The sequence below is a fragment of the Indicator indicator genome, chromosome 3 (genome assembly GCF_027791375.1).
Source record: "Indicator indicator isolate 239-I01 chromosome 3, UM_Iind_1.1, whole genome shotgun sequence".
Classification (NCBI taxonomy): domain Eukaryota; kingdom Metazoa; phylum Chordata; class Aves; order Piciformes; family Indicatoridae; genus Indicator; species Indicator indicator.
This window is the reverse complement of record NC_072012.1, coordinates 23,974,581-23,995,127: the sequence shown is the minus strand read 5'-3', so window position 1 is coordinate 23,995,127 and position 20,547 is coordinate 23,974,581. Positions and strand designations below refer to the sequence as shown.

Here is a 20,547-nt window from a genome sequence, read left to right as displayed (position 1 = left end):
CTTAAGCTTAACAGCAGTTACCAAAACCAAGGGTTGCTGTCACAGAGAAGGTACTCTTGAAAATTTAGGAAATTACTTGAGGTCTTTACTGACCAGGGGATCTTACAGTCTTGGTTAAAAATATAGCTCCAACTTTCAAAAGCACCTGAGGTCCATAAAGACTCTCAGGGAGCTTGGAGCCATGGGGTAAAGCACAAGAAAGCAAACCTGATTGAATAGTCTAATACACCTCTCACCTTGAGGGGGTGGGTATTGGCATCCTGCTCACTTCATTATTTCTTGGTCTAATCATTGACTGAAATATGAGCAAGTAGAACCTCAGGCTCCTCCTGCCTTTGCATGCAACTGTCTCTCCAGAGTACACAGGGTGCCTTCCCTTGTGTCATTCCCTTTCACCAGATGAAGAAAATTCTTTGTTCAGGAGCAGGGTCTATGATTTCAAACCCCCAAAGGCTAAGGCAAACTCTGACTTCCAGCCTGGAGGAGCGCTCTAAGGTGCCTGGCATTCCACAGCCTTCCTGATACTGTGGCTATCAACAGCTGAAGCATTTCTGCCTGCCTGTGCTCATGGAAGAGTCATAAGGATGATTTTTATCACCGTTCATCATTTCCTGAACACAGGCCACTTGAACACAGGACACCTAATGGCCTGAGACACCAAAATACTGCTTCAGCCATCTTCTTTGGTAGTTTTATGTATCTCAGGGAAATGTTTACACAGGCTCATTGTGGCCTAGGGAAGATGATTTCACTCAGTTTCTCTATAGGCAGTGAAGGGAGGAGGATAATCCAACTTACCTCTGTCATGTTTACGTCCCAACACTCGGCCACACACATGGTCTTCACCTTTCCTCTGTTTGTCACAAGATGCCACAGCTGTTAGTTCCATCAAGTCACGACTGCCCTCTGGAAATCCTTGTAAAGGCCATTTTTTGCCAATGATCTGAGCATTCAGGAATTGTTATTAGAAAGACAGAAGTCTGTCAGAAGACAAATTTAGAGTCCCTTAAATGTGCTTCAGGGGAAGGTTCACAGAAACACACCTTAGAGGTGGTATACCCAGCAGCCCTATCTTCCTTACGTGAAGGCAGTGTGTTTTATGCTCCTTCAGAAATGAAGGGTACCATAGCTGAACTCTGGTCACCACTTCCCACCATGCTCAGCAGATACCTGGCAGATGCACAGCACAGGATTGCAACAGATATTCATCTCTGTTTTCCCATATTAGTCTCTCACCAATCAGAAACAATTTACCAAACAAAGTTAAGCAATATCACAGAGAACTTTAAGAAATGACTCTTATCATCCCTCTTGAAGATAGGCTCAATGGTCAAGGCCACAGTGAAATCTTCCTTTTCTTGTAAAAGTTAACTCAAGTTAGTTATTAAAGTGCTGCCAGTATTTAGGGAGGTTCTGAAATGAAGAACAGCACAAGATAGCTGCACTGCCTCTGAAGATTTCAAAGGTGTCTTTTCCATAAAAATCTTGGTGTGGTTTCTTCTGAAGAGCTTCCTGGAAGACATACTAGGTACAATTTTGACTTGGCATTCTGTATATGGGATATGTGAAGTAATGCTCATAAATTGAATTCTTCTAGATATGTTGAATCTCTTGTAAAATGTAAAAGTTTCCTTTGTGAAATTCATTTGTATTTTTCAAATGTTTATACTGCAGAGAAGTGCAGTCTGTGGGTATGTATACCTAGACTGAAAAGTGGGATGAAGTGGGTTAATATTTAATTATTCAGTTAAAGTTACCTGATTTTTGTGTACTTCTTATATTCAGGATAAATTAATAAAGCAATAAAAGTATCCTTATGTTAATCCCCTCAACAAAATTACACACCCCCCAAAATATACATTACCAAAGGTTCACAGATGTGGGGCATTAGCAGTGGAGTTGGAGGTTTTTTTACACATGAGAGATGGTATTGCTGTTAATTGCTGGCCGTGAGAACAGGATCAGAGGCCATATGGAATGAAACTGAACCAAAATGTTATCTCTGGAGTCTCAGTTCTGACCCAGTCTTGGTCAGTAGTGAGTGAAACTTTACCACTGAATAGCTGTGCAGTGTAAGCTTTGTCTGCGCTCCTGTTACCCATGTGTGGGTGAACATATTATAGAAGTAATCAGAAGAATTGTGCTAATTGGTCATGTTCCTTGGGGAGTCCAAGGACTTCATGATGGGAGCACTTTGGAAAGGCAGCATGTGTTATTGGAGTATGGATCTTTCTCTTAGGGGACTTGCAGAGGATGTTGGCCTCCATTATGCTGGTATTCATCGCAATATCCCCACTTAAAACATCTAAAATAAGTAATGGTGCCAGCAGCTGAAAAAAAATTCCTATGCATAGGACATCCTACTTTTTCTAAACATATATAGGAAGAAAATAAGTGTGAGCAAGAGGAAGACATTAGTGGGTGAAGTCATGGTAGCTGTTAGCTGCCAAGAGAGCCAGTAGAGGAAACTAGACAAGTAAAGCTCAACCAGGGGGTGACTAGCATCTAGCTACAGTAAGGTGCTGCACTGGTTAATGAAACTGATGGCTCCATGAACCTGCCAGGAAATAGGTGGAAGGCACATTAACACTGCCCTTTAGGTGTTCAGGCTGTCCTGGTTAACTTGAGTAATGCTATATGGCACCACAGTCTTTAAAGCAGACTCATGCTCATGTTGTTCAGCCTTGGGGCGAAGCTCCAGGTCTTCTTCTTCAGTCTTCAGCCCATAGCTAACCAAGAGAAGAGCCAGTAAACTGAGGTTCTATCAGGAGGGAAAAAACAGATGCAAAATATTTACACTTTCAACAAGACCAAAGGAGATTCAGAGAGTTGGAAATAGGCATATTGTATGTTGTTTGAGACAGGGGAGTTAAATTTGGCTTGAGGAAAGATAAATGCTGGGCAATGGGGCAAGGGGCTGGAGTGACAGCTAAAGTATTGACAAAAGCTACAACAGCTGCAGCACTGGGAAAAATCTGAAATGCAAGAATAATCCACACACTTCTTTTATTTTTATGGCTTATGAACATTTCAAAGGGTACAAATAGTACATTTTGTGCCCTACAACCTACGAACAAAATTACTCAACCGAACTTCCAGCAATATTCCTCTCTGCAACATGAGGTCTAAAAACCTGATATGCAGACAAGGAAACAGGTAGACTCTAAAATCTTTAACAGAATAAGCAGATCTAAGTACACCAAGATTTATCAGAGAAATAATAAATTAACCATTTTGTTCATTGAAATTTAATCAGCCCTGGATTTTTGAACTCTGATCTCAACAGAGGGAGGGACAGCTCTGGAGTATGATTTTAATTTTACTTGACTTTTGGTAATAGTCTTAAATGAGTTTAGATTTTGAGTATTAGTCTGTTAGAATAATTACCTGCCAGGTTTTGGAAAATATCACAGATTTATTTTTTTTAATGTTAGAGAGTAAAAATGTCTAACCCACTGCCAAAATAGTGCATCTTTTATGGAAAAATATTACATCAGCAAAAGCAATATATCTAAGAAGTTCATCTAACATTGTTTGAACCTCTACACATCCATGAATTTCCCCAGAATGAACTAGAAGGAAAGTAAGATGAAATCACTTGAAATAGGTTGATAATAGGCCCTGAGCTGTAGCAAAGTTTCAGGATGAGACTCACATTTTAATGCAGAAATTATCATAGATAAATAGCTTTTCATGTATTCTTAACTATGCAAACTTCTTAGTGTCACTTTAAAATATGTTCTGTAATATCTCCAAATATTGAGTGCACATAAGTCCAAATGAGAAATGTATGTAGGCTACTTCTGCATATCAGGTGACAAACCTGAGCAAGGAACTAGTGTTGTCTGTCACAAGACACCAAGGAGCCAAGGAGCATTTGCACTAGGGGAGGCAAAACAAACAAAAGTTCTCTATTATCAGTGTCACTAAAGACTTTTTGCTTCCTATAGTACATCTTTAAATCTGAGTCAAGAGAAGACAGACTACAATAGAATAGATTCATTACAGCTGGAAGTCCAACTGCAGTTACCCAGAGCAAGTTCCACAGCTCCTATCAAAGACTAGTACTAGTACTCTATTAAATATTTAATGGTGGTTGCAGCACAGACAAAAATTTATTCAGGTGAATTGAACATGAGAGGATTGTGAGGCATAGAGAGAAATGTAACAGCACAGTGGGCAGCAGGGTGATGGCATTAACTGCTGCATAATATCCAGTGGTATTGAGTGAAACAAATCTTGAACCTTCACATATGTAGTTTGGGCTTGAGGGGTCGCTGCTGGAGTGACCAAGGACAGTTTCTATTCAGCACAAACATGCAAATGTGGTTTGGGACAAGGCAGAAAACAGTATTTAGGTCAGTCCTTGCAACAACTGTTTGTGAGCACGAAATAGAGGAGAAGCAGTTCAGATAACCTGTGGAAATAAATCTTACAAAACCCTTTACAAACAGAAATACCATGCTTTTTCACTATTGAGCCTAACCTCTTCATCAGACAGACCTGAGACAAAAGATTCAGCCCTGTCTCCAAGTCCAAGAGAAGCTGAAAATCTGTCTTGTCCACTTTTTGGCTGCATGTTTAGAAAGAAATACTTCATGCTCCAGTAAAACACTGTCCTTCAGTGGAAAGAGGAGCAGGGCAGGAGGACACCTTGGCAAAGTGAAGCAGGTGTCTCTGTCATCTCTCTTTTGATCTTCAAAGATGGTTTGAAGCTCACTCAGCTACACTACCCATCATGGCTATCTGCCCCACAGTATGTAAGGAGCTAACCCTGTTCTTCATTGTAGGCTTTTAAGTGACTAAGACCACAGAGAAGGACACACAATTGGCCATCCTCACCTGATATTTCATGAGAAATGGTTGAACCTGTGGGCAACCACTATGTTGTAGCCAGACCTGTGTACTCAGAGAATTTGTTCAATGAAGAGCACAAGATATTGCACAGATACCATAAAACCTTTTGGGATCACCTGAAACTATATTTTCGGTAAGGAGATATTTATTCATTTATTTATTTAGAATATGTATTTAATAAACAGCCCGAACTGCTGCTCTCAGACAACATGAACTCTATCCTGACAATTTCCATCCCAGATAGATGTGATTCCAACAAAGCAAACAAAAACTTGTTAACCAAATGCAATGTCATATTTTTTCTAAACAATTCTAGCTGCTATTACACTTAAAAGTCTTTCTACAATTGTATTCCAGGCAGTTTCTCTTTTCCTGGGGACATTGGCAATGATATGACAAGCAGTAATAGCTATAAACTGAGAGAGAGTAGATTTAGACTGTTTAATTGAGAATTTTTTTACAATGAGGATGGTGAAACACCTGGGAACAGGTTGCTCAGAGAGGTGATAGAAGCCCCATCTCTGGAAACCGAATTTCAGAGTCAAGTTGGATGGGGTTCTCAGACATTTCATCTAGTTGAAGAATGTCCCTCTTCATTGCAGAGGAGTTGGACTAGATGACCTGTAAATGTCCCTTCCAACCCAAACCATTATATGATTTTATGATTCTATGAAAGGTTGGAAAGGACCTCTAGAAGCCACCAGCTACTCCTTGAAGCACAGCTGGCAGAGCAGGTTGATCAGATTGGCTCAGATTTCGACCTCTGGCAGTCTGAACCTGAATCTTTCTCCATTTTCTCTCACAGACAGGCTACAACTCAGCTAAGCTGTTCACTGACAGAGCTCTGCATTGTGTCTTTACAGCTGCTCGCCTCAAAGGGTCAAAAAAATTGCCTTGCGTTTGTTTCCTATTACCTCATGGCTGCCAGCATACCACTTCAGGGAGTGGATCCTGAGTGACATCGTCTCTGGTATCAACACAGGGCTTGTGGCTATCCTGCAAGGTACTTCCACAAAACATGTGCTCTGTCACAGCCTGGTAGGCCAGCTGCAAAGGGGCTGCTGGCTTCAGCCTGTAACACTCATTTCTTTCTGTGGGTCTCTGTCCTTGCAGGTCTTGCCTTTGCTTTGCTGGTTAATGTCCCACCCAGTTATGGACTCTATGCAGTATTTTTCCCTGTTCTGGTCTATTTTATCTTTGGCACATCTAGACATATCTCAGTGGGTAAGTTCAGGTACACTGACTGCCATCCCCACTGGTGAAGACATACTTACTGCCCCTTCAGATCACTAATAAATGCCTTGTGCTGTTCAGGTCCCTTCCCAGTGCTGAGCTTGATGGTGGGTGGAGTCGTCGTTAGGCTGGTCCCTGATAACATGACTGAAAATGGCACTCCTATGAATATGTCAGCAATAAATGAAATGAGGGTGACAGTGGCTGCATCTGTAACCTTCCTTTCCGGAGTTTTTCAGGTTAGTAAACATATGTGTGTGTGCCTGCATGTGTTTGTATATGAGTAGATGAATAGCGGACTGGCCTTCCCCTTTGTTTCCTGCTAGTGAAGTCACCAAAGTAATTATCTTCACCTTCCAATGGAACTGACTTTGGCTCACTGATTAGGAGACATCCATCCTTCTCCAGTGACCAGCCAATGATCCATGCTGTGAAATTCCTGGTTTTTCCCAGACCTGAGCCTATAGCCTATGAAGGTGTACCCAACCTACAGAAAAAAAAAACATCTGTTGAACAGGAAAAAAGCTGTGGGAGTAATGGCAGTGATGCAGACACACCAAGTGAAAGAATAGTGAACCACTGAATTTATCTTTTTAAAAAAGCCTGACAACTTCTCCCTCCTTCCTAATATAGAATTCCTACATTTCATTCCTTTCCTTCTAACACATTAATATGTTTGTGCTTCATGAAACACTGGAACCATGTAAAAATAGGGGTACTGAAAACCCTAAGACTAAGGAGGTTTATTTTAGCTATAAAAGAATACTTAACTGCTGTAGCAATTAGTCTTACCAGTCTTATGCCCCCTGTTGCTAAGTCTCAACTTTTCTTGCAAGTCTGGTGACAGTATTCCTTAATTCCTGGATGCATGAGATTAGGTAAAAAATCTCTGTTTCATTAAATGTGGTTCTCTTTGTTGCAGAGATTGCTTAAAAGCACAAATGAATCCCACTGACGTACAGTCATTTTGAATTTCAGTTGCTTCTGGGAATTCTCCAGTTTGGATTCATTGTTATTTATCTATCACAATCGTTAATCAGTGGTTTCACCACTGCTGCGGCTGTCCATGTCCTGGTTTCTCAGCTGAAATTCATGCTTCAGCTACCTGTGCCTGGATTTAATACACCTCTCGGCATAATCTATGTAAGTGCCAAGTGTTCATTATTTGATAATGGTATCAACACCTGTGATGTTTATCTGACTGTGTGTCACAAGGCAGTAACAACAGAACTCAGCATAAAAACAGCCAAGCAGAAGGAAATACAAAAGAAAATATAAAATATGGGTTATTAGTATATAACCAATCAAGACAGGTTAAATCCATGGGCTGAGGTCAACAGTGCTGGACCCTGCACTTTGATCACAACAATCTCAAACAATGCTACAGGCTTGAGGAGTGGCTGGAAAGCAGCCCAGTGGAAGAGGATCTAGGGGTGCTGGGATGGACAGCTAAACATGAGCCAGAAGTGTGACCAGGTAGCCAAAAAGGCCCACAGCATCCTGGTCTGTATCAAAAACAGTGTGTCCAGCAGGAGTAGGGAAGTGATGGTGCCCCTATACTTGGCCCTGGTGAAGCCACTGAGTACACTGTTCAGTTCTGGGCACCACAGTAAAGGAAAGACATTGAGGTCCTGAAGCATGTCCAGAGAAGAGCAACGAAGCTGGTGAGAGGTTTGGAGGGCATGTCACATGAGAAGCAGATGAGGAAGCTAGGGTTGTTTAGTCTGCAGAAGAGAAGGCTAAGGGGAGATCTCCCTGCTCTCTACAAATACCTGACAGGAAGTTGTAGTGAGGCTGGTGCTGGTCTTTTCTCCCAAGTAACTAGTGACAGCACAAGAGGAAATGGATTTAAATTGTGTCTGGGGAGGTTTAGATTGGCCATTGGGAAAAACTTCTTTACTGATACAGCAGTGAGGCATTGGAAAAGGTTGCCCAGGAAGGTGGTAGAGTCACCGTTCCTGGAGGTGTCTAAGAAGCATGTAAATGTGGTGCTTCAGGATATGGTTTAGTGGTCATGGTAGTTAGGTTATATTTGGACTTGATGATCTTAAAGGTCTTTTCCAGCCTTAGTGATTCTATGATTACTAAACACCAAATTACACCCCATTAGGCAAACTAGATAATATTTTTAATTATTCTATTGTGTGGCATAGTTTAATCAAGTGCTAAGCTTTGCCTCAAGCATTTAGTTATTCATTTTTATTGGACTGATATTATATATATTTGATTTGGATATGAATAAATGAGGTCTGTTGGATGTGAAAAGAGAAAGGAGAAAATTGGAAGAAGGAGCATAGAGAGGCACCTGCTCAGTAATTCCATTGCTCTCGTTTCCTATCTTACATTTCCTATCCTATTCCTATTGTGTGTTGTTTCAACCCTCTCTCCGGAGTAGGCCAGGACAAGGGGGTTCAAGATCCAGTGGAAAGAGTCTTTCACGTCTGCTTTTGTTTGTACGATGCACATGCAACAGTCATTGGGGCTTGCAATCTGCATCACGCAGGAAAGGAATAATTTCCAACTTCCATTATCCTTAGAGCAATTCCAATACAGGCCCTACTGCAAAGGGATAGTGCTACTGTGCCAGAAAACTACTCTTTCTTAAGCACCACATTTTTCTTTCTGATTTTGCAGACTCTGGAGAGCGTTTTCAGCCAGATCACAAAAACAAACATCGCTGACCTTGTCACATCCCTTGTAGTTTTGCTTATTGTGTTCGTGGTGAAAGAAATTAATGATCGATTCAAAGAAAAGTTACCAACTGCCATCCCAATTGAACTCCTTGTGGTAATGGTCACTTCTCTTTGCAATTACCATATCACTATAGTGACAAAAGGAAGCAGGGTTTTGACTATTTCTTCTGTTCTGCACTAAATGATGATGATATTTTACCTATAAACTGGCAGCGTTCATGAGCTGTTGTGAGATGTTTTACCTCTACTTTGCTGTTCTTAACTGAATACATCTATAGTAAGATGTATAGAAACTATGAATTTTTTCCTTGGACAAAACTGGCTCCAACAGCAGCAGTCTGTAATCTCACAGCTGGAGCCCCTCTGTATGATACTTGCAGACTGCTACTAAAACCCTGGCCATCTGTTGCCAAGCACAAAACAGCTTTGCCCTCCAGCAGCAGAGGGGTTTGCCTCCTTTACCTCCCTGAGCAGCACTGGTGTGGGGGAAGCCTCACACAGGCAGCAATTTCCTAAAGTTCTGGAGGCTGTTGCTATAGGTACAAGTAGTGCTGGTTTTTTTCTCCAAGAGTTATTAGAACACTTCGTTATAAAACACAGTTTATGGGGTGGGATGTTCTCCCTTGTTAGTGAGATATTCTGATATATATTGTGTGATTTATTAATATAAACTCACACCTATAAGGTGATTCAGGAATGCCATCTGAACAGCAAAGGGATGTGCAGACTTGAGGCTTAATTCTGCTGCAAGTGATGAGACTGGAGGGTGTGTGGGAGAGGGAAGGTAACAGTCTTCAATAGTTTCTTCATATTCTTGCTTGAATGTGCCTAATGAGTGTGGGGTTTATTATCTTTCAGACAGTCTTAGCAGCACTGCTCTCCTATTTCCTTAACTTCGAAGAAAAATTTAATGTAGCTGTTGTTGGAAAACTAGAGGAAGGGTGAGTGGTTTACTTAAAATTCACCAGTGAAGCAAAATGTTCTCTCTAGTTTGTCAGTCTTTAATCAATTCAGTTATGTTTCTGATTAATCTGCTTCATCTTCTTTCAGTAAGTAACCATTTTGCTCTCAACAATATGAGGACACGCTTTCAATTGGTAAAATATGCTCACTAGATAACATCTACATGACAAAGAATACACTGTGACATGAAATGATTGCATGCTTCACTTGCTAACACAGCTGTTGAGTAGATGTTTGTCCCTTTTACTGAGCTACTAGGTCTTGAATGCCTCCATTTCACTTGAAGTACATGCATGGTTCAGCAGTCACCATCAGCCCCATGAAGTGACCAGAACACTGCAGTTCTGCCTGGTCCCATGACTAGCTGCCAGCATCTCCCCAGGCACCATTGTCCTCCAGAGGACTCAATGTCTGCTCCTCCAGGAGCATATCCATATAGGAAGTATATATCCACATATGGAGAATACATTCATATATAGAGTACATCCAGCTATTCCAGAATGAATAGGCACACATTAAGTTAAAAAAGAGGGAAGAAGACATTTACTAAAACGGCAGACTGCAGCCGTTTACTCACCACAGTGCTCTCGATTGCCTCTGGTAGGTAGCTGCAGGGTATTAGTGGATGAAGTTTGCAGAGGAGCAGCTATTTTTGCTCGAAAGTCTCCGTTCTTCATATTTCTGTTCACTGAATAAATAAAGAGAAAGTGAAAAAAATAACCAAAAATGGGGGGAAAACAAAAGCAAAACCAAAAACAATCCAAAGAGAGGAATTCTCTCTAGATTCTGCAAAAGACAAAAGGGAGGGGAAGGGACAGGAAATGATAAAGCTAAAGCATCTAGCAGATAGATATCCTGAGAAACTAACAGTGTTACCTGATAGTAAATACAGTGTTACCTGTTAGTAAATACTTGCTTAGCTGTCTAAAGGGTTCCAATGAATTACATTTTTTTGGTCATGATTAAGTGAAATCCTTCTGTGTGCAAACTCCCCATGCAAGCACCACGTCAGCTCTTACATCTGTGCATAACTAGAAGGCAGAACTGTGCATACACTTCAAATAAAATAAGCTGTGGCTGGTCCTGGCTAAGTAAATGAGAACTTGCTGAGACACAGATTGAGATGAGTGTGGATTAAGAGTCCTGGCCCCAACTGAAAACCCCTCGAAGTTTTATAGGCTTCAGACCTGCAGTTCTGTGTTATATCTCTCCAAAGTGCTCAATACGAGTGGACCACTGCCTTGCTCACTTGCTGGACAATTTGTCTCCTTAGGCATATCCTTAATGACTAGAGTTTGTTGTCTTTCAGATTTCATGCACCAGTTGCACCTGATGTACATATCCTCCAAAAGTGCGTCGGTGACAGCATTTCCATTGCAATCGTTGGATTTGCAGTAGCCTTCTCCGTGGCTAAAGTGTATTCCATCAAGCACGACTACACAATAGATGGAAACCAGGTAGGCAAATAACACAGAAATCACAACAGTGCATTTGTCAATGGGAAATAAGACATTTAGCCTTTGGAATAACTGTCATAAACTGGCTTTTAAGAACAACCTCTTCTGTTTTTATTTCAGGAACTCATTGCTTTTGGGCTGGGTAACATAGTTGGTGGATCGTTCAAAGGTTTTGCCTCCAGCACTGCTCTGTCGAGATCAGGTGTGCAGGAGAGCACAGGGGGCAAAACACAGGTATAGAAAACAACAATCATGGTGGTATTTAAAGCAAGAAAGCTCTCTTTTTTTCTCTAGCTAACCATAATGCCTGTGGGAACTTATTCTCGTTGGAATTGTTTTCTCATGCAGATTGCTGGCATTATCTCAGCTATAATCGTCTTGATTGTGATCTTGGCCATTGGGTTTCTCCTGGCACCATTACAGAAGGTATTCACTGGTTTCACCTAGTACTTCCTTCTGCTTGCCAAAGGCAAGGCTGATCTAGGAGTCACTGGGAGTGTTCATGGGCTTCAGTGGAAGCCAAACAGGGTTTTGCAAGGCTGGTTGTTCTTGCTAGATCATGAACAGAGGACCACTAAAGGTGGCCCCTCAAAAAGAACACAAGTCCCCAAATACCAAGCATTACAGCACCAGCTTTTAGGTGCAAAAAACCAAATGGGATTTGCAGCTTCACATCAGACACCTGCACTGCACGTTAGCTGGAGATGTTCCAGCAGCAGTGATACAACGGGAGGTGCTCCCTGGCCTTTCAGCTGCACTTTGGCCCTGTTTGTATAATCTTTTAAATCTTAATGTTCAACATTTGCTTTGATTGCTTTAAAATTCAACTTGTATTTTGGTCTTTATAACAGTCAGTCCTCGCATCTCTGGCTCTTGGCAACCTGAAAGGAATGCTCATGCAGTTCAAGGAAATAGGCATCCTATGGAGAAAGGATAAGTATGACTGTGTAAGTTGAGTCCCACAAGCATTCAGGAATGATGCACTCTGCAAAAGGCATCTATTTTGCAAATTCACTCAGAGGTTATCCTTTTTTTTCCTGTACCTGCCTTATTCACTACATGGAAAATACAACAGTGGCATGCCCTTTTCACTCGTATACCCTTTGCTCATGTTTTCCATTTTCAGTCAAGTCTCTCTCCGAACTTCATTTTCATCCATTTCATCAAAATCTGTTAGAATACAGTTATACAGAAGGACAGAAGGCAGTTACAGAAAATCTCCAAATACCTGTTGCATTGGCATGCATTCAGGGACACTTTCTCACACTCATGCAGCGTGTTAGATATAACTTAGACAGCAAAAAAACAAGTGATGACGATTCCCAAATGGAAAAGCTGGTCGATGGAAGCCAGGATTGCTTACCTCTGACACGCAGAAAATTTAGGCTCTTGACTTTCTCATCAGTCAATCCCTTGTATTCCCAAGCAGTTCAAGGCTTCAGTTTTCCCAGCTACCAAACAGTTATTTACCACATGAAATGCTTCGAGATCTATGGTTAAAAAAATATTCAGAATTATCTATGCGCTTGTCTGTTGCATAAATTCGCAGCACCCACATTTACACACATTCGCAGCACCTGCATTTGCGCATTTGCACATTTACAACTCTTAGCTTTACTGGGACCCCGATTCACATGTAACCTTGTGTTTCTGCTGGACTTTTGTTAAGAATTTAGTGAACCACCTATTTGTGATCCACACCTTTATTATTCTAAACCTTTATTGCATTGTCATCCTTATAAACACTCCCTGGTGCTAGCCAGTGAGTCTGGCCCTGTTTTACAAGAAAAAAATGTAGGAAACATGAAACCCTGCAACAAAAGCAGATGGACTGCCTGGAGCAGATCTGAGATCCGCAGCTGCTTACACTCTGGGCTCATGACCCAGGTCCTTGACATGCTCATAACTTTTGCCATCCACCTGCTCGTTACAGGTTATATGGGTGGTGACTTTCTTATCTGCTGTTCTTCTCGGCCTGGATATAGGGCTAGCAACCGCTGTGGCGTTCCAGCTGCTGACCGTGGTGATCCGCTCCCAGATGTGAGTATTTGTTGGACATGATGATAAGCTATCTCAGGGCTTCCTGTTATAAACTAACTTCCCTTGTACAGAGAAGGCCAACAGCTTCATGCCTCAGTCTGACCAGCAACCATGTATAGAAAAATAATTTACAGAGTTAGACCCTTGGATGTGGAGTCCCAATTCAGTCTACCACTACAGCTGAGGTTGCTTTCTCTGATCCTTCCCTTCCACCAGTTTTCCGTATTGGGTACTAACAAGTGTGTGTGTGTGTTTGTTCACAGTCCAAGTTGCACCGTTTTGGCTAATGTTGGGAGAAGTAACATCTACAGAAACAAGAAGGACTACACCGATGTAAGAAATGTTGTGATTCTTTTATTATCTGCTGCACTTCTGTTTCTATAGCAGATGTTGCTAGTGACCCTTTTGCTTCATTGTACAGATTTATGAGCCTGAGGGAGTGAAGATTTTCAGATGCTCATCTCCTATCTTCTTTGCTAATATTGAATTCTTCAGAGAGAAACTAATCACTGCTGTAAGTGTCTGAGGCTGTTATTCTGAGCACATGAGTTGCATGACACATTAAGGTGAATACAATTTCCCAATAATTATTATATGCAACCAGTCCATGGTTCAAAGTTTAATTTTTCACGAATTATTCAAATGTTGTTGTCACTACTATAATCCCACATGTACATACACAACTCTAAGAAAAAGAACAGCCTAACTCATGCTGGACTTAAACCATAACAATGTATATACAAATCTTAATTCCTTTAAAAGAAAGTAGCACAAACATTTTATTTCATTAGTGCTGATATTATTTACACCCAATAAGTGCTAGTTTACTCATCTTGCCACAAAGGACATAAACACAACAGTTAAAAGAAATGCCAAATGCAGTCACACTATCAGAGATCTTAATATCTTCCATGACAAACTGGGTGAAGGCAGCTGGTCTTTCCATAATCAGTACAGAGCATCAGGATCACTGAGTCCTCACCATGCCAGAGAGGCCCACCATCCTCCAGCTGAACCAAACCTGCACCCATAACCTCTGCATCCTGCTGCTCTAATAAGCAGTGGTGTGGTGGGTTGAAATTAACCCCAACTAATTTGGAGAGACTACCCCCAAAATAAAAATAATCGCCAGACTAACTCAGTTTGGGACAGAAGAAAACAAAGCTATATTTACAAGCAAACTACAATCTAGAAATATGAAATGCGACAAATTATAAGCAGCAAGAGGCTGTCTCAAGATCAGCAGATCTTGTTCTTATGGGCAACTTTAACCTGCCAGATATCTGCTGGGAACTTAACACAGCAGAGAGGAGGCAGTCTAGAAGGTTCTTGGAGTGTATGGAGGATAGCTTCTTACCACAGTTGCTGTGCAAGCCTCCCAGGGGTAAGGCTTTGCTTGACGTTCTTTTACAAATAGAGAAGGGCTGGTGGGAGATGTGGTGGTCAGAGGCTGCCTAGGGTGCAGTGACCGTGAGATAATTGAGTTTTCAATATGCAGTCCAACTAAGAGGGGCATCAACAAAACCTCCACTCTGGACTTCTGGAGGGCGGAGTTCAGATTACTTAAGGAACTAACTCAGAAGGTACCTTAGGAAACAGCCCTTAAAAACAAAGGGGTTCAGGAGGCCTCGACCTACTTCAAGAAAGAAATCTTGAAGGTGCAGGAACAGGCTGTCCCAATGTGCTGGAAGAGGAGCTGCCAGGGTAGATAGCCGGCCTGGATGGGCAATGTGCTTCTGAACAAATTAAGGGAAAAAAAGAGGGTGTATCACCTTTGGAAAAAAGGGAAGGTAACCCCTGAAATGTTTAAGGATGTTGCTAGGTCATGTGGGAAAAAATTAGAGAGGCAAAGGCCCCTTTAGAACTTAGACTGGCCACTGCTGGGAAGGACAATAAAAAAATGTTTTTATAAATATATTAATCACAAAAGGAGGGGGAAGGACAACCTCCACTCCTTAGTGGACATGGAGGGGAATATAGTAACAAAAGATGAGGAAAAGGCAGAGATACTTAATGCCTTCTTGGCCTCCATTTTCAATAGTAGGATAGGTTTACTCTCCAGACAACTGGCCTCCTGAGCTGGCAGATGGAGTCAGGGACCAGTATAGCACCCCTGTAATCCAGGAGGAAGCAGTTAGAGACCTGCTGAGCCACTTGGATCCTCACAAGTCTATGGGACCAGATGGGATCCATCCTAGGGTAATGAGAGATCTGGCAGATGAGCTCATCAAGTCACTCTCCATCATTTTTCAACAGTCCTGGCTCACTGTGAGGTCCCAGATGACTGGAAGCTGGCCAATGTGATACCCAACCACAAGAAGGGCCAGAAGGAGGAGCCAGGGAATACCAGACCTGGCAGCCTGACCTCAGTGCCGGGCAAGACTATGGAACAGGTCATCTTGAGTGCAATCACACAGCACCTACAGGATGGTCAAGGGATCAGGCCCAGCCAGCATGGATTTAGGAGGGGCAGGTCCTGCCTGTCCAACCTGATCTCCTATGACCAGGTGACCCACCTGGTGGATGTGGGGCAGGCTGTGGATGTAGTCTACCTGGACTTCAGCAAGGCCTTAGACACCGTCCCCCACAGCAAACTCCTGGCCAAGCTGTCAGCCTGTGGCTTGGACAGCAGCACTCTGCGCTGGGTTAGGAACTGGCTGGAGGGCCAGGCCCAGAGAGTGGTGGTGAATGGTGCCACATCCAGCTGGCAGCCTGTCACTAGTGGTGTCCCCCAGGGATCAGTGCTGGGCCCTATCCTGCTCAATATCTTTATTGATGATCTGGACAAGGGGATTGAGTCCATCATCAGTAAGCTTGCAGATGGCACCAAGCTGGGGGCAGGTGTTGATCTGTTAGAGGGTAAGAGGGCTCTGCAGAGGGACCTTGACAGGCTGGTCAGATGGGCAGAGTCCAACAGCATGAGATTCAACACGTCTAAGTGCAGGGTTCTACACATTGGCCACAACAACCCCATGCAGCACTACAGGCTGGGGACAGAGTGGCTGGAGAGCAGCCAGGCAGAGAGGGCCCTGGGGGTACTGGTTGACAGTAGGCTGAACATGAGCCAGCAGTGTGCCCAGGTGGCCAAGAAGGCCAATGGCATCCTGGCCTGCATCAGGTATAGTGTGGCCAGCATGATCAACTTCTGTTCTCAAGAAACAAACTGCACACACTGCAGTCAGGTGACAAAGAGCAGTTACAATATTTGAGCTCTCTAATCTCAGTTGCTTGGGTGGCCATCTAACAATGAAGACATGCTTTGGGATAGCCAAGACTGTACCAGCCTGCTTGAGTTACTGGCTTTTGCTACAGCATTGTCACTGCTATAGTGCTGTCTACGCTGGTGTCCTAAAGTTAATGCAGACAGGCTTTACTGGTTTGTATACCTGCAGTCATCTTTCCAAATAAGAAACAGAGACCTTGTCTGAACTGATGAAAAGTGGTAGGCCACATCAAGTCCGGCCTATGTTCATCATGACAGAAGAAAAGCCACATGAGATGCTATATCCTTCCCCTGGTGTCACTGTTGGTTTCAAAGTGCTGTTTCTGCAGGTTGGCTTCAACCCACTGAGAGTACTGAGGAAACGCAATAAAGCTCTGAGGAAGATCAGAAAGATGTTGAAGAAAGGAGAGTTGCAAGTGACGCCCGTATGTAAAGCAACACCACCTGGGGTGGGGGATTAAACAACCAGTTCCCTGGCTTGATATGGCAAAGAAGTGATTCACAGCCTCCTGTCCTAAGTAGATCTACTATTCCCCAAGTTGCTACTTCATGATGCAAAAGCATATATAAAAAGATTTTAAATGGCTCTCACAGTTAGAGACCTACAGCTTTGCCATGGGCAGTTTGTATCTGTCCACTGGAGCTTTGTTTAGTATCAAGTGGCAGGATCAGATCCCACAGAGGTGATGTTCATGCTGCATTAATGGTAGGATAAAGCTGGTTTTCTCCCAGCCAAACTCCTACATGCTTTTTGTTCACTTGTTCCAAAATTACTGAATTAAAGTGTATCTGACAGCTGACTTTAGAGAACAACAAAAATCCTTTATTAACTGATTATCATGATGACTAAGTGATTGATGAAAGGAAAGATAACATTCCAGACTTCTTCAGACAAGGGAGAGACAGAACTACTTCTAGTGCGAAGTGCAGGTGGGTTCTGCTCCATCTCATGGGTACATCAGTTGTGCATTGCTACCACTCTCACCCCTGCCTAAGATGCACTACCATACTGGCTGAGTCTTGAAAAGGAATATTAATTGTCACACTTTTCTCTGTCAACACAGAAAGGCTTGATTTGCATGGCTAATCATATGCACGAGTCAGATGAAGAAGTAGACAACAACAGGATAGAGGAGCTGGACCAGCCCACCAACATGACAGACTTGCCTATTCAGATCAACTGGGGTGCTGACCTCCCCCCTGGCATCACTGTGCCCCAGGTCAACATCCACAGCATTGTTCTCGATTTCTCATCAGTGTCCTTCCTCGATTTTTCTGCCATGAGAGTCCTCCAAAAGGTAATTGTAATTCACAAGACAAACAGTGATCACATGAAAGAAAAACATATGAATGCCGTTACACTCGATGGATACACTTAAGGGAAGGGATGGCATCCAGAGGGACCTTGACAGGCTTGAGGAGTGGGACAATGTGAACCTCATGAAGTTAAGCCCAAACTCTAGGTCCCAGTATCAGTTACAGGCTGGGGGATGAATGGATTTCAAGCAGCCCTGAAGAAAAGGATATGGGGTTATAGGGGATAAAGAACTGGAAGCCAGCTGTACCCTGGGCTGACTCAAAAGAAGAACAGCCAGTAGGTTGAGGGTGGTAATTCTGCCTCTTTGCTCTGGTAAGAGCTATTTCTGTGTTTCTAGCTGGCCTCTTACAGGCATTCCTACATGGACCTGAGACATGATTTAATGCCCATGGTGGTCTTATGTTGATGATTGGATTTGATGCCCTTAGAGGTCTTTTCCAATTGAAATAATTCTGATTCTGGACTACAAAGTCAGCTGCAACCTTTGAATTTATGTGAAGTTTAATGTATATTTTCCATTAAAAGTGTTTAGGAAATTAATTAAATAGTCTAAATTTCTTGAAATTAGGGTGCTGGCTGTGGCACCCTTTCTTTATCCAGTAACATTCTGGGAAGCTTTACAGAAATATGCATATGAAACGCAGCTTTAAACACCAGGCTGAGAGTTGGATCACTGGAGTTTCACTTCTGCAAAAATAGCAGTATCTCTTTCTGGTTCAACAGACTTTGAAAGAATTTATCCGGATCGACATTGACGTTTACATTGCAGGGGCACATGGTGAGTACTTATCTTTCCATCACATTACCATGAACGTATCATGCCACTGCCTTCCTTGTACACCACAAAGCATGGCTGCAGAGGACCACCCTCATTTGACCTTCCAGTTTCGGATAGTGAACAGATTCAGCTGAACAGAGCTCTCTTCCACACTGCCCTCAGAAGGCTGGGACCACACACAACAGCTTGTTTTACCTATGGTCACTGCTGTGCTGTACAGCTCTGGGGCGTAAGATGCCTAATACAAGCCTGGGTTAGGCAATAAATAAGGAACAAGTCTCAAATTCCTTTCTGCCTGGCAACAAGCAGAGCAGGACTGATGGGCATTTATATTCTAGCCTGCCCACATCAGTAAAGAGGAACCCATTCACTCTAATAAATAAAACAGTGCCATATACCATGTGCACAGTGGACATGCTCAGGATACACTATTTCTTCATTCTCAAGGCCTGCAAGTCACTTTGTCCTTTGATTATGTTCTCTTACAGAGGGCTTCCTGGACAAACTGGAGAGATGTGCATTTTTTGATGAGGAGATTAAGCCATCCATTTTTTTCCTCACCATTCATGATGCAGTTTTACACATTTTGCTGAAAAAGGACATAGCCAGCTCCCCCAAATTAAAGCTCACTGAGGTAACACTACAGTTTTCATTTTCACTACTTTATTGCTTTTACATTATTCACAGGCACACAACAGTACCCTGCATAGCTAGCCAAGTGACCTACACGATCTCTATATTCAAAGAAATTAATGAATAATTAACTCAGATTGTCTCAAATAAACTTGGAGAGTGAGAGTGGATCCTGGTCCAGGTGTCTGGCAAACCACTGGTGAAAAGAGTGAATAATTTACACTGGAGACTGGCTTGGCCTTGGATTTCACTTGAAGCCACTTCCTTTAAAAGAGCATGGTATGGGGCAAAATCCCAGTCCTCTGTCATCACCCATCTGTTACCAACTGCAGCATAGGCTGAAGTAGCCCTTGCAAGGCAGACTTGACGCTGCTTGCAAGTAGGCTTCCTGGGACTGTCCACTTTCAAAAGGAGTGCTAAAGTAGTACAGATAAATTATTATAACCAAATGTGGTGTTAGCATTTCAGAGAGTGTTCTTATGTCAAGAATAAGAAAGGATCCCATGTATGTTAAATTTGTTTAAAAGTACCAAACTCAGAACACTATTCTCATAGAAACTGTTTAATCTCACTTCGCTGAACTGGCCCAGCAATTCTGCACTGAGACCTGGCCAGGGGCATAATGAGCTGACAAGTGAGAGCTTCCTTCCATCCAGGTCAACTTCCCAGGCATGTTCCAGAGATTTAAAAACCAAGATTTTTTCCAATGTGGACAAAAAAAAAGAAGCAATTAATTTCCTAACCCTCAACTTCTTGTGTTCACTGCAGAAGAAGGGTAGCAGCAACAACCACACCATCATCCTCAGCAATGGACCGCACAGCCAAGAGGGCATGGTAAGACTCCTGTCTCCAGTAGCAGCACTTAGAACCATAGGAAACACAGCTCCAAAAGCTGCTTGCAGGAACTGCTAAGTCAGATAACAAAAGCATCTTCGTCCCTGAGCTCATGTCAGCTCAGGGCAGAAAGCATACAGACAGATGGGATTTGACTTAAGGCAAAACCACACAAGACTAAGAGGCATGGGGTTCTGCTCAGAAGCCTTGCTCTGAGCCCTGAGAGTCTGCCAAGAAAGGCAGGCAAAGGCCATCTCACCATGCTGTTACCTGATCTCCTCACCTGTCCACTACAGTTCCCCCATGATGAGCTCACAATAGAATGTTCATGTGGTAGAGACATCAGCATTAGTCCCACTTATATAAATGTCTCAGGCAGAAGGGGAGTCTGGAGACAGAGATAAGAAAGGGACATACACAGCCTTTCATCAGGGACTTAAAGAGAAGGGCAGTATCCAGCACATGGCAAACCCATAAGGAGAAAATATCAGATCACTGTCTTCCCACACATATGCTTT

General features: G+C 42.7%; 1 protein-coding gene across 1 annotated transcript; it reads left to right on the top strand.

The window, feature by feature from the left end:
* Window positions 1-4,859: 4,859 nt before the first annotated feature.
* On the top strand, window positions 4,860-20,107 carry SLC26A3 (solute carrier family 26 member 3). Its single transcript, XM_054399784.1, has 19 exons — window positions 4,860-4,990; window positions 5,721-5,860; window positions 5,971-6,081; window positions 6,172-6,329; window positions 7,069-7,233; window positions 8,725-8,877; window positions 9,642-9,724; window positions 11,056-11,203; window positions 11,324-11,437; window positions 11,552-11,629; window positions 12,055-12,150; window positions 13,137-13,243; window positions 13,507-13,576; window positions 13,665-13,757; window positions 16,796-16,891; window positions 17,531-17,764; window positions 18,508-18,562; window positions 19,051-19,196; window positions 19,964-20,107. Exons 1-19 carry the CDS (start codon window positions 4,860-4,862, stop codon window positions 20,105-20,107), a joined length of 2,322 nt encoding a protein of 773 aa, XP_054255759.1.
* The last annotated feature ends 440 nt before the right edge of the window (window positions 20,108-20,547 follow it).

Bases quoted from the DNA above. Each gene is read 5' to 3' on its own strand.
- SLC26A3 (XM_054399784.1), top strand. From the start codon at position 4,860: ATGGTTGAACCTGTGGGCAACCACTATGTTGTAGCCAGACCTGTGTAC. The intron at 6,330-7,068 runs GTTAGTAAACAT...TTTGAATTTCAG, and splicing joins TCCTTTCCGGAGTTTTTCAG to TTGCTTCTGGGAATTCTCCA. The intron at 11,438-11,551 runs GTATAGAAAACA...TTTCTCATGCAG, and splicing joins GCACAGGGGGCAAAACACAG to ATTGCTGGCATTATCTCAGC.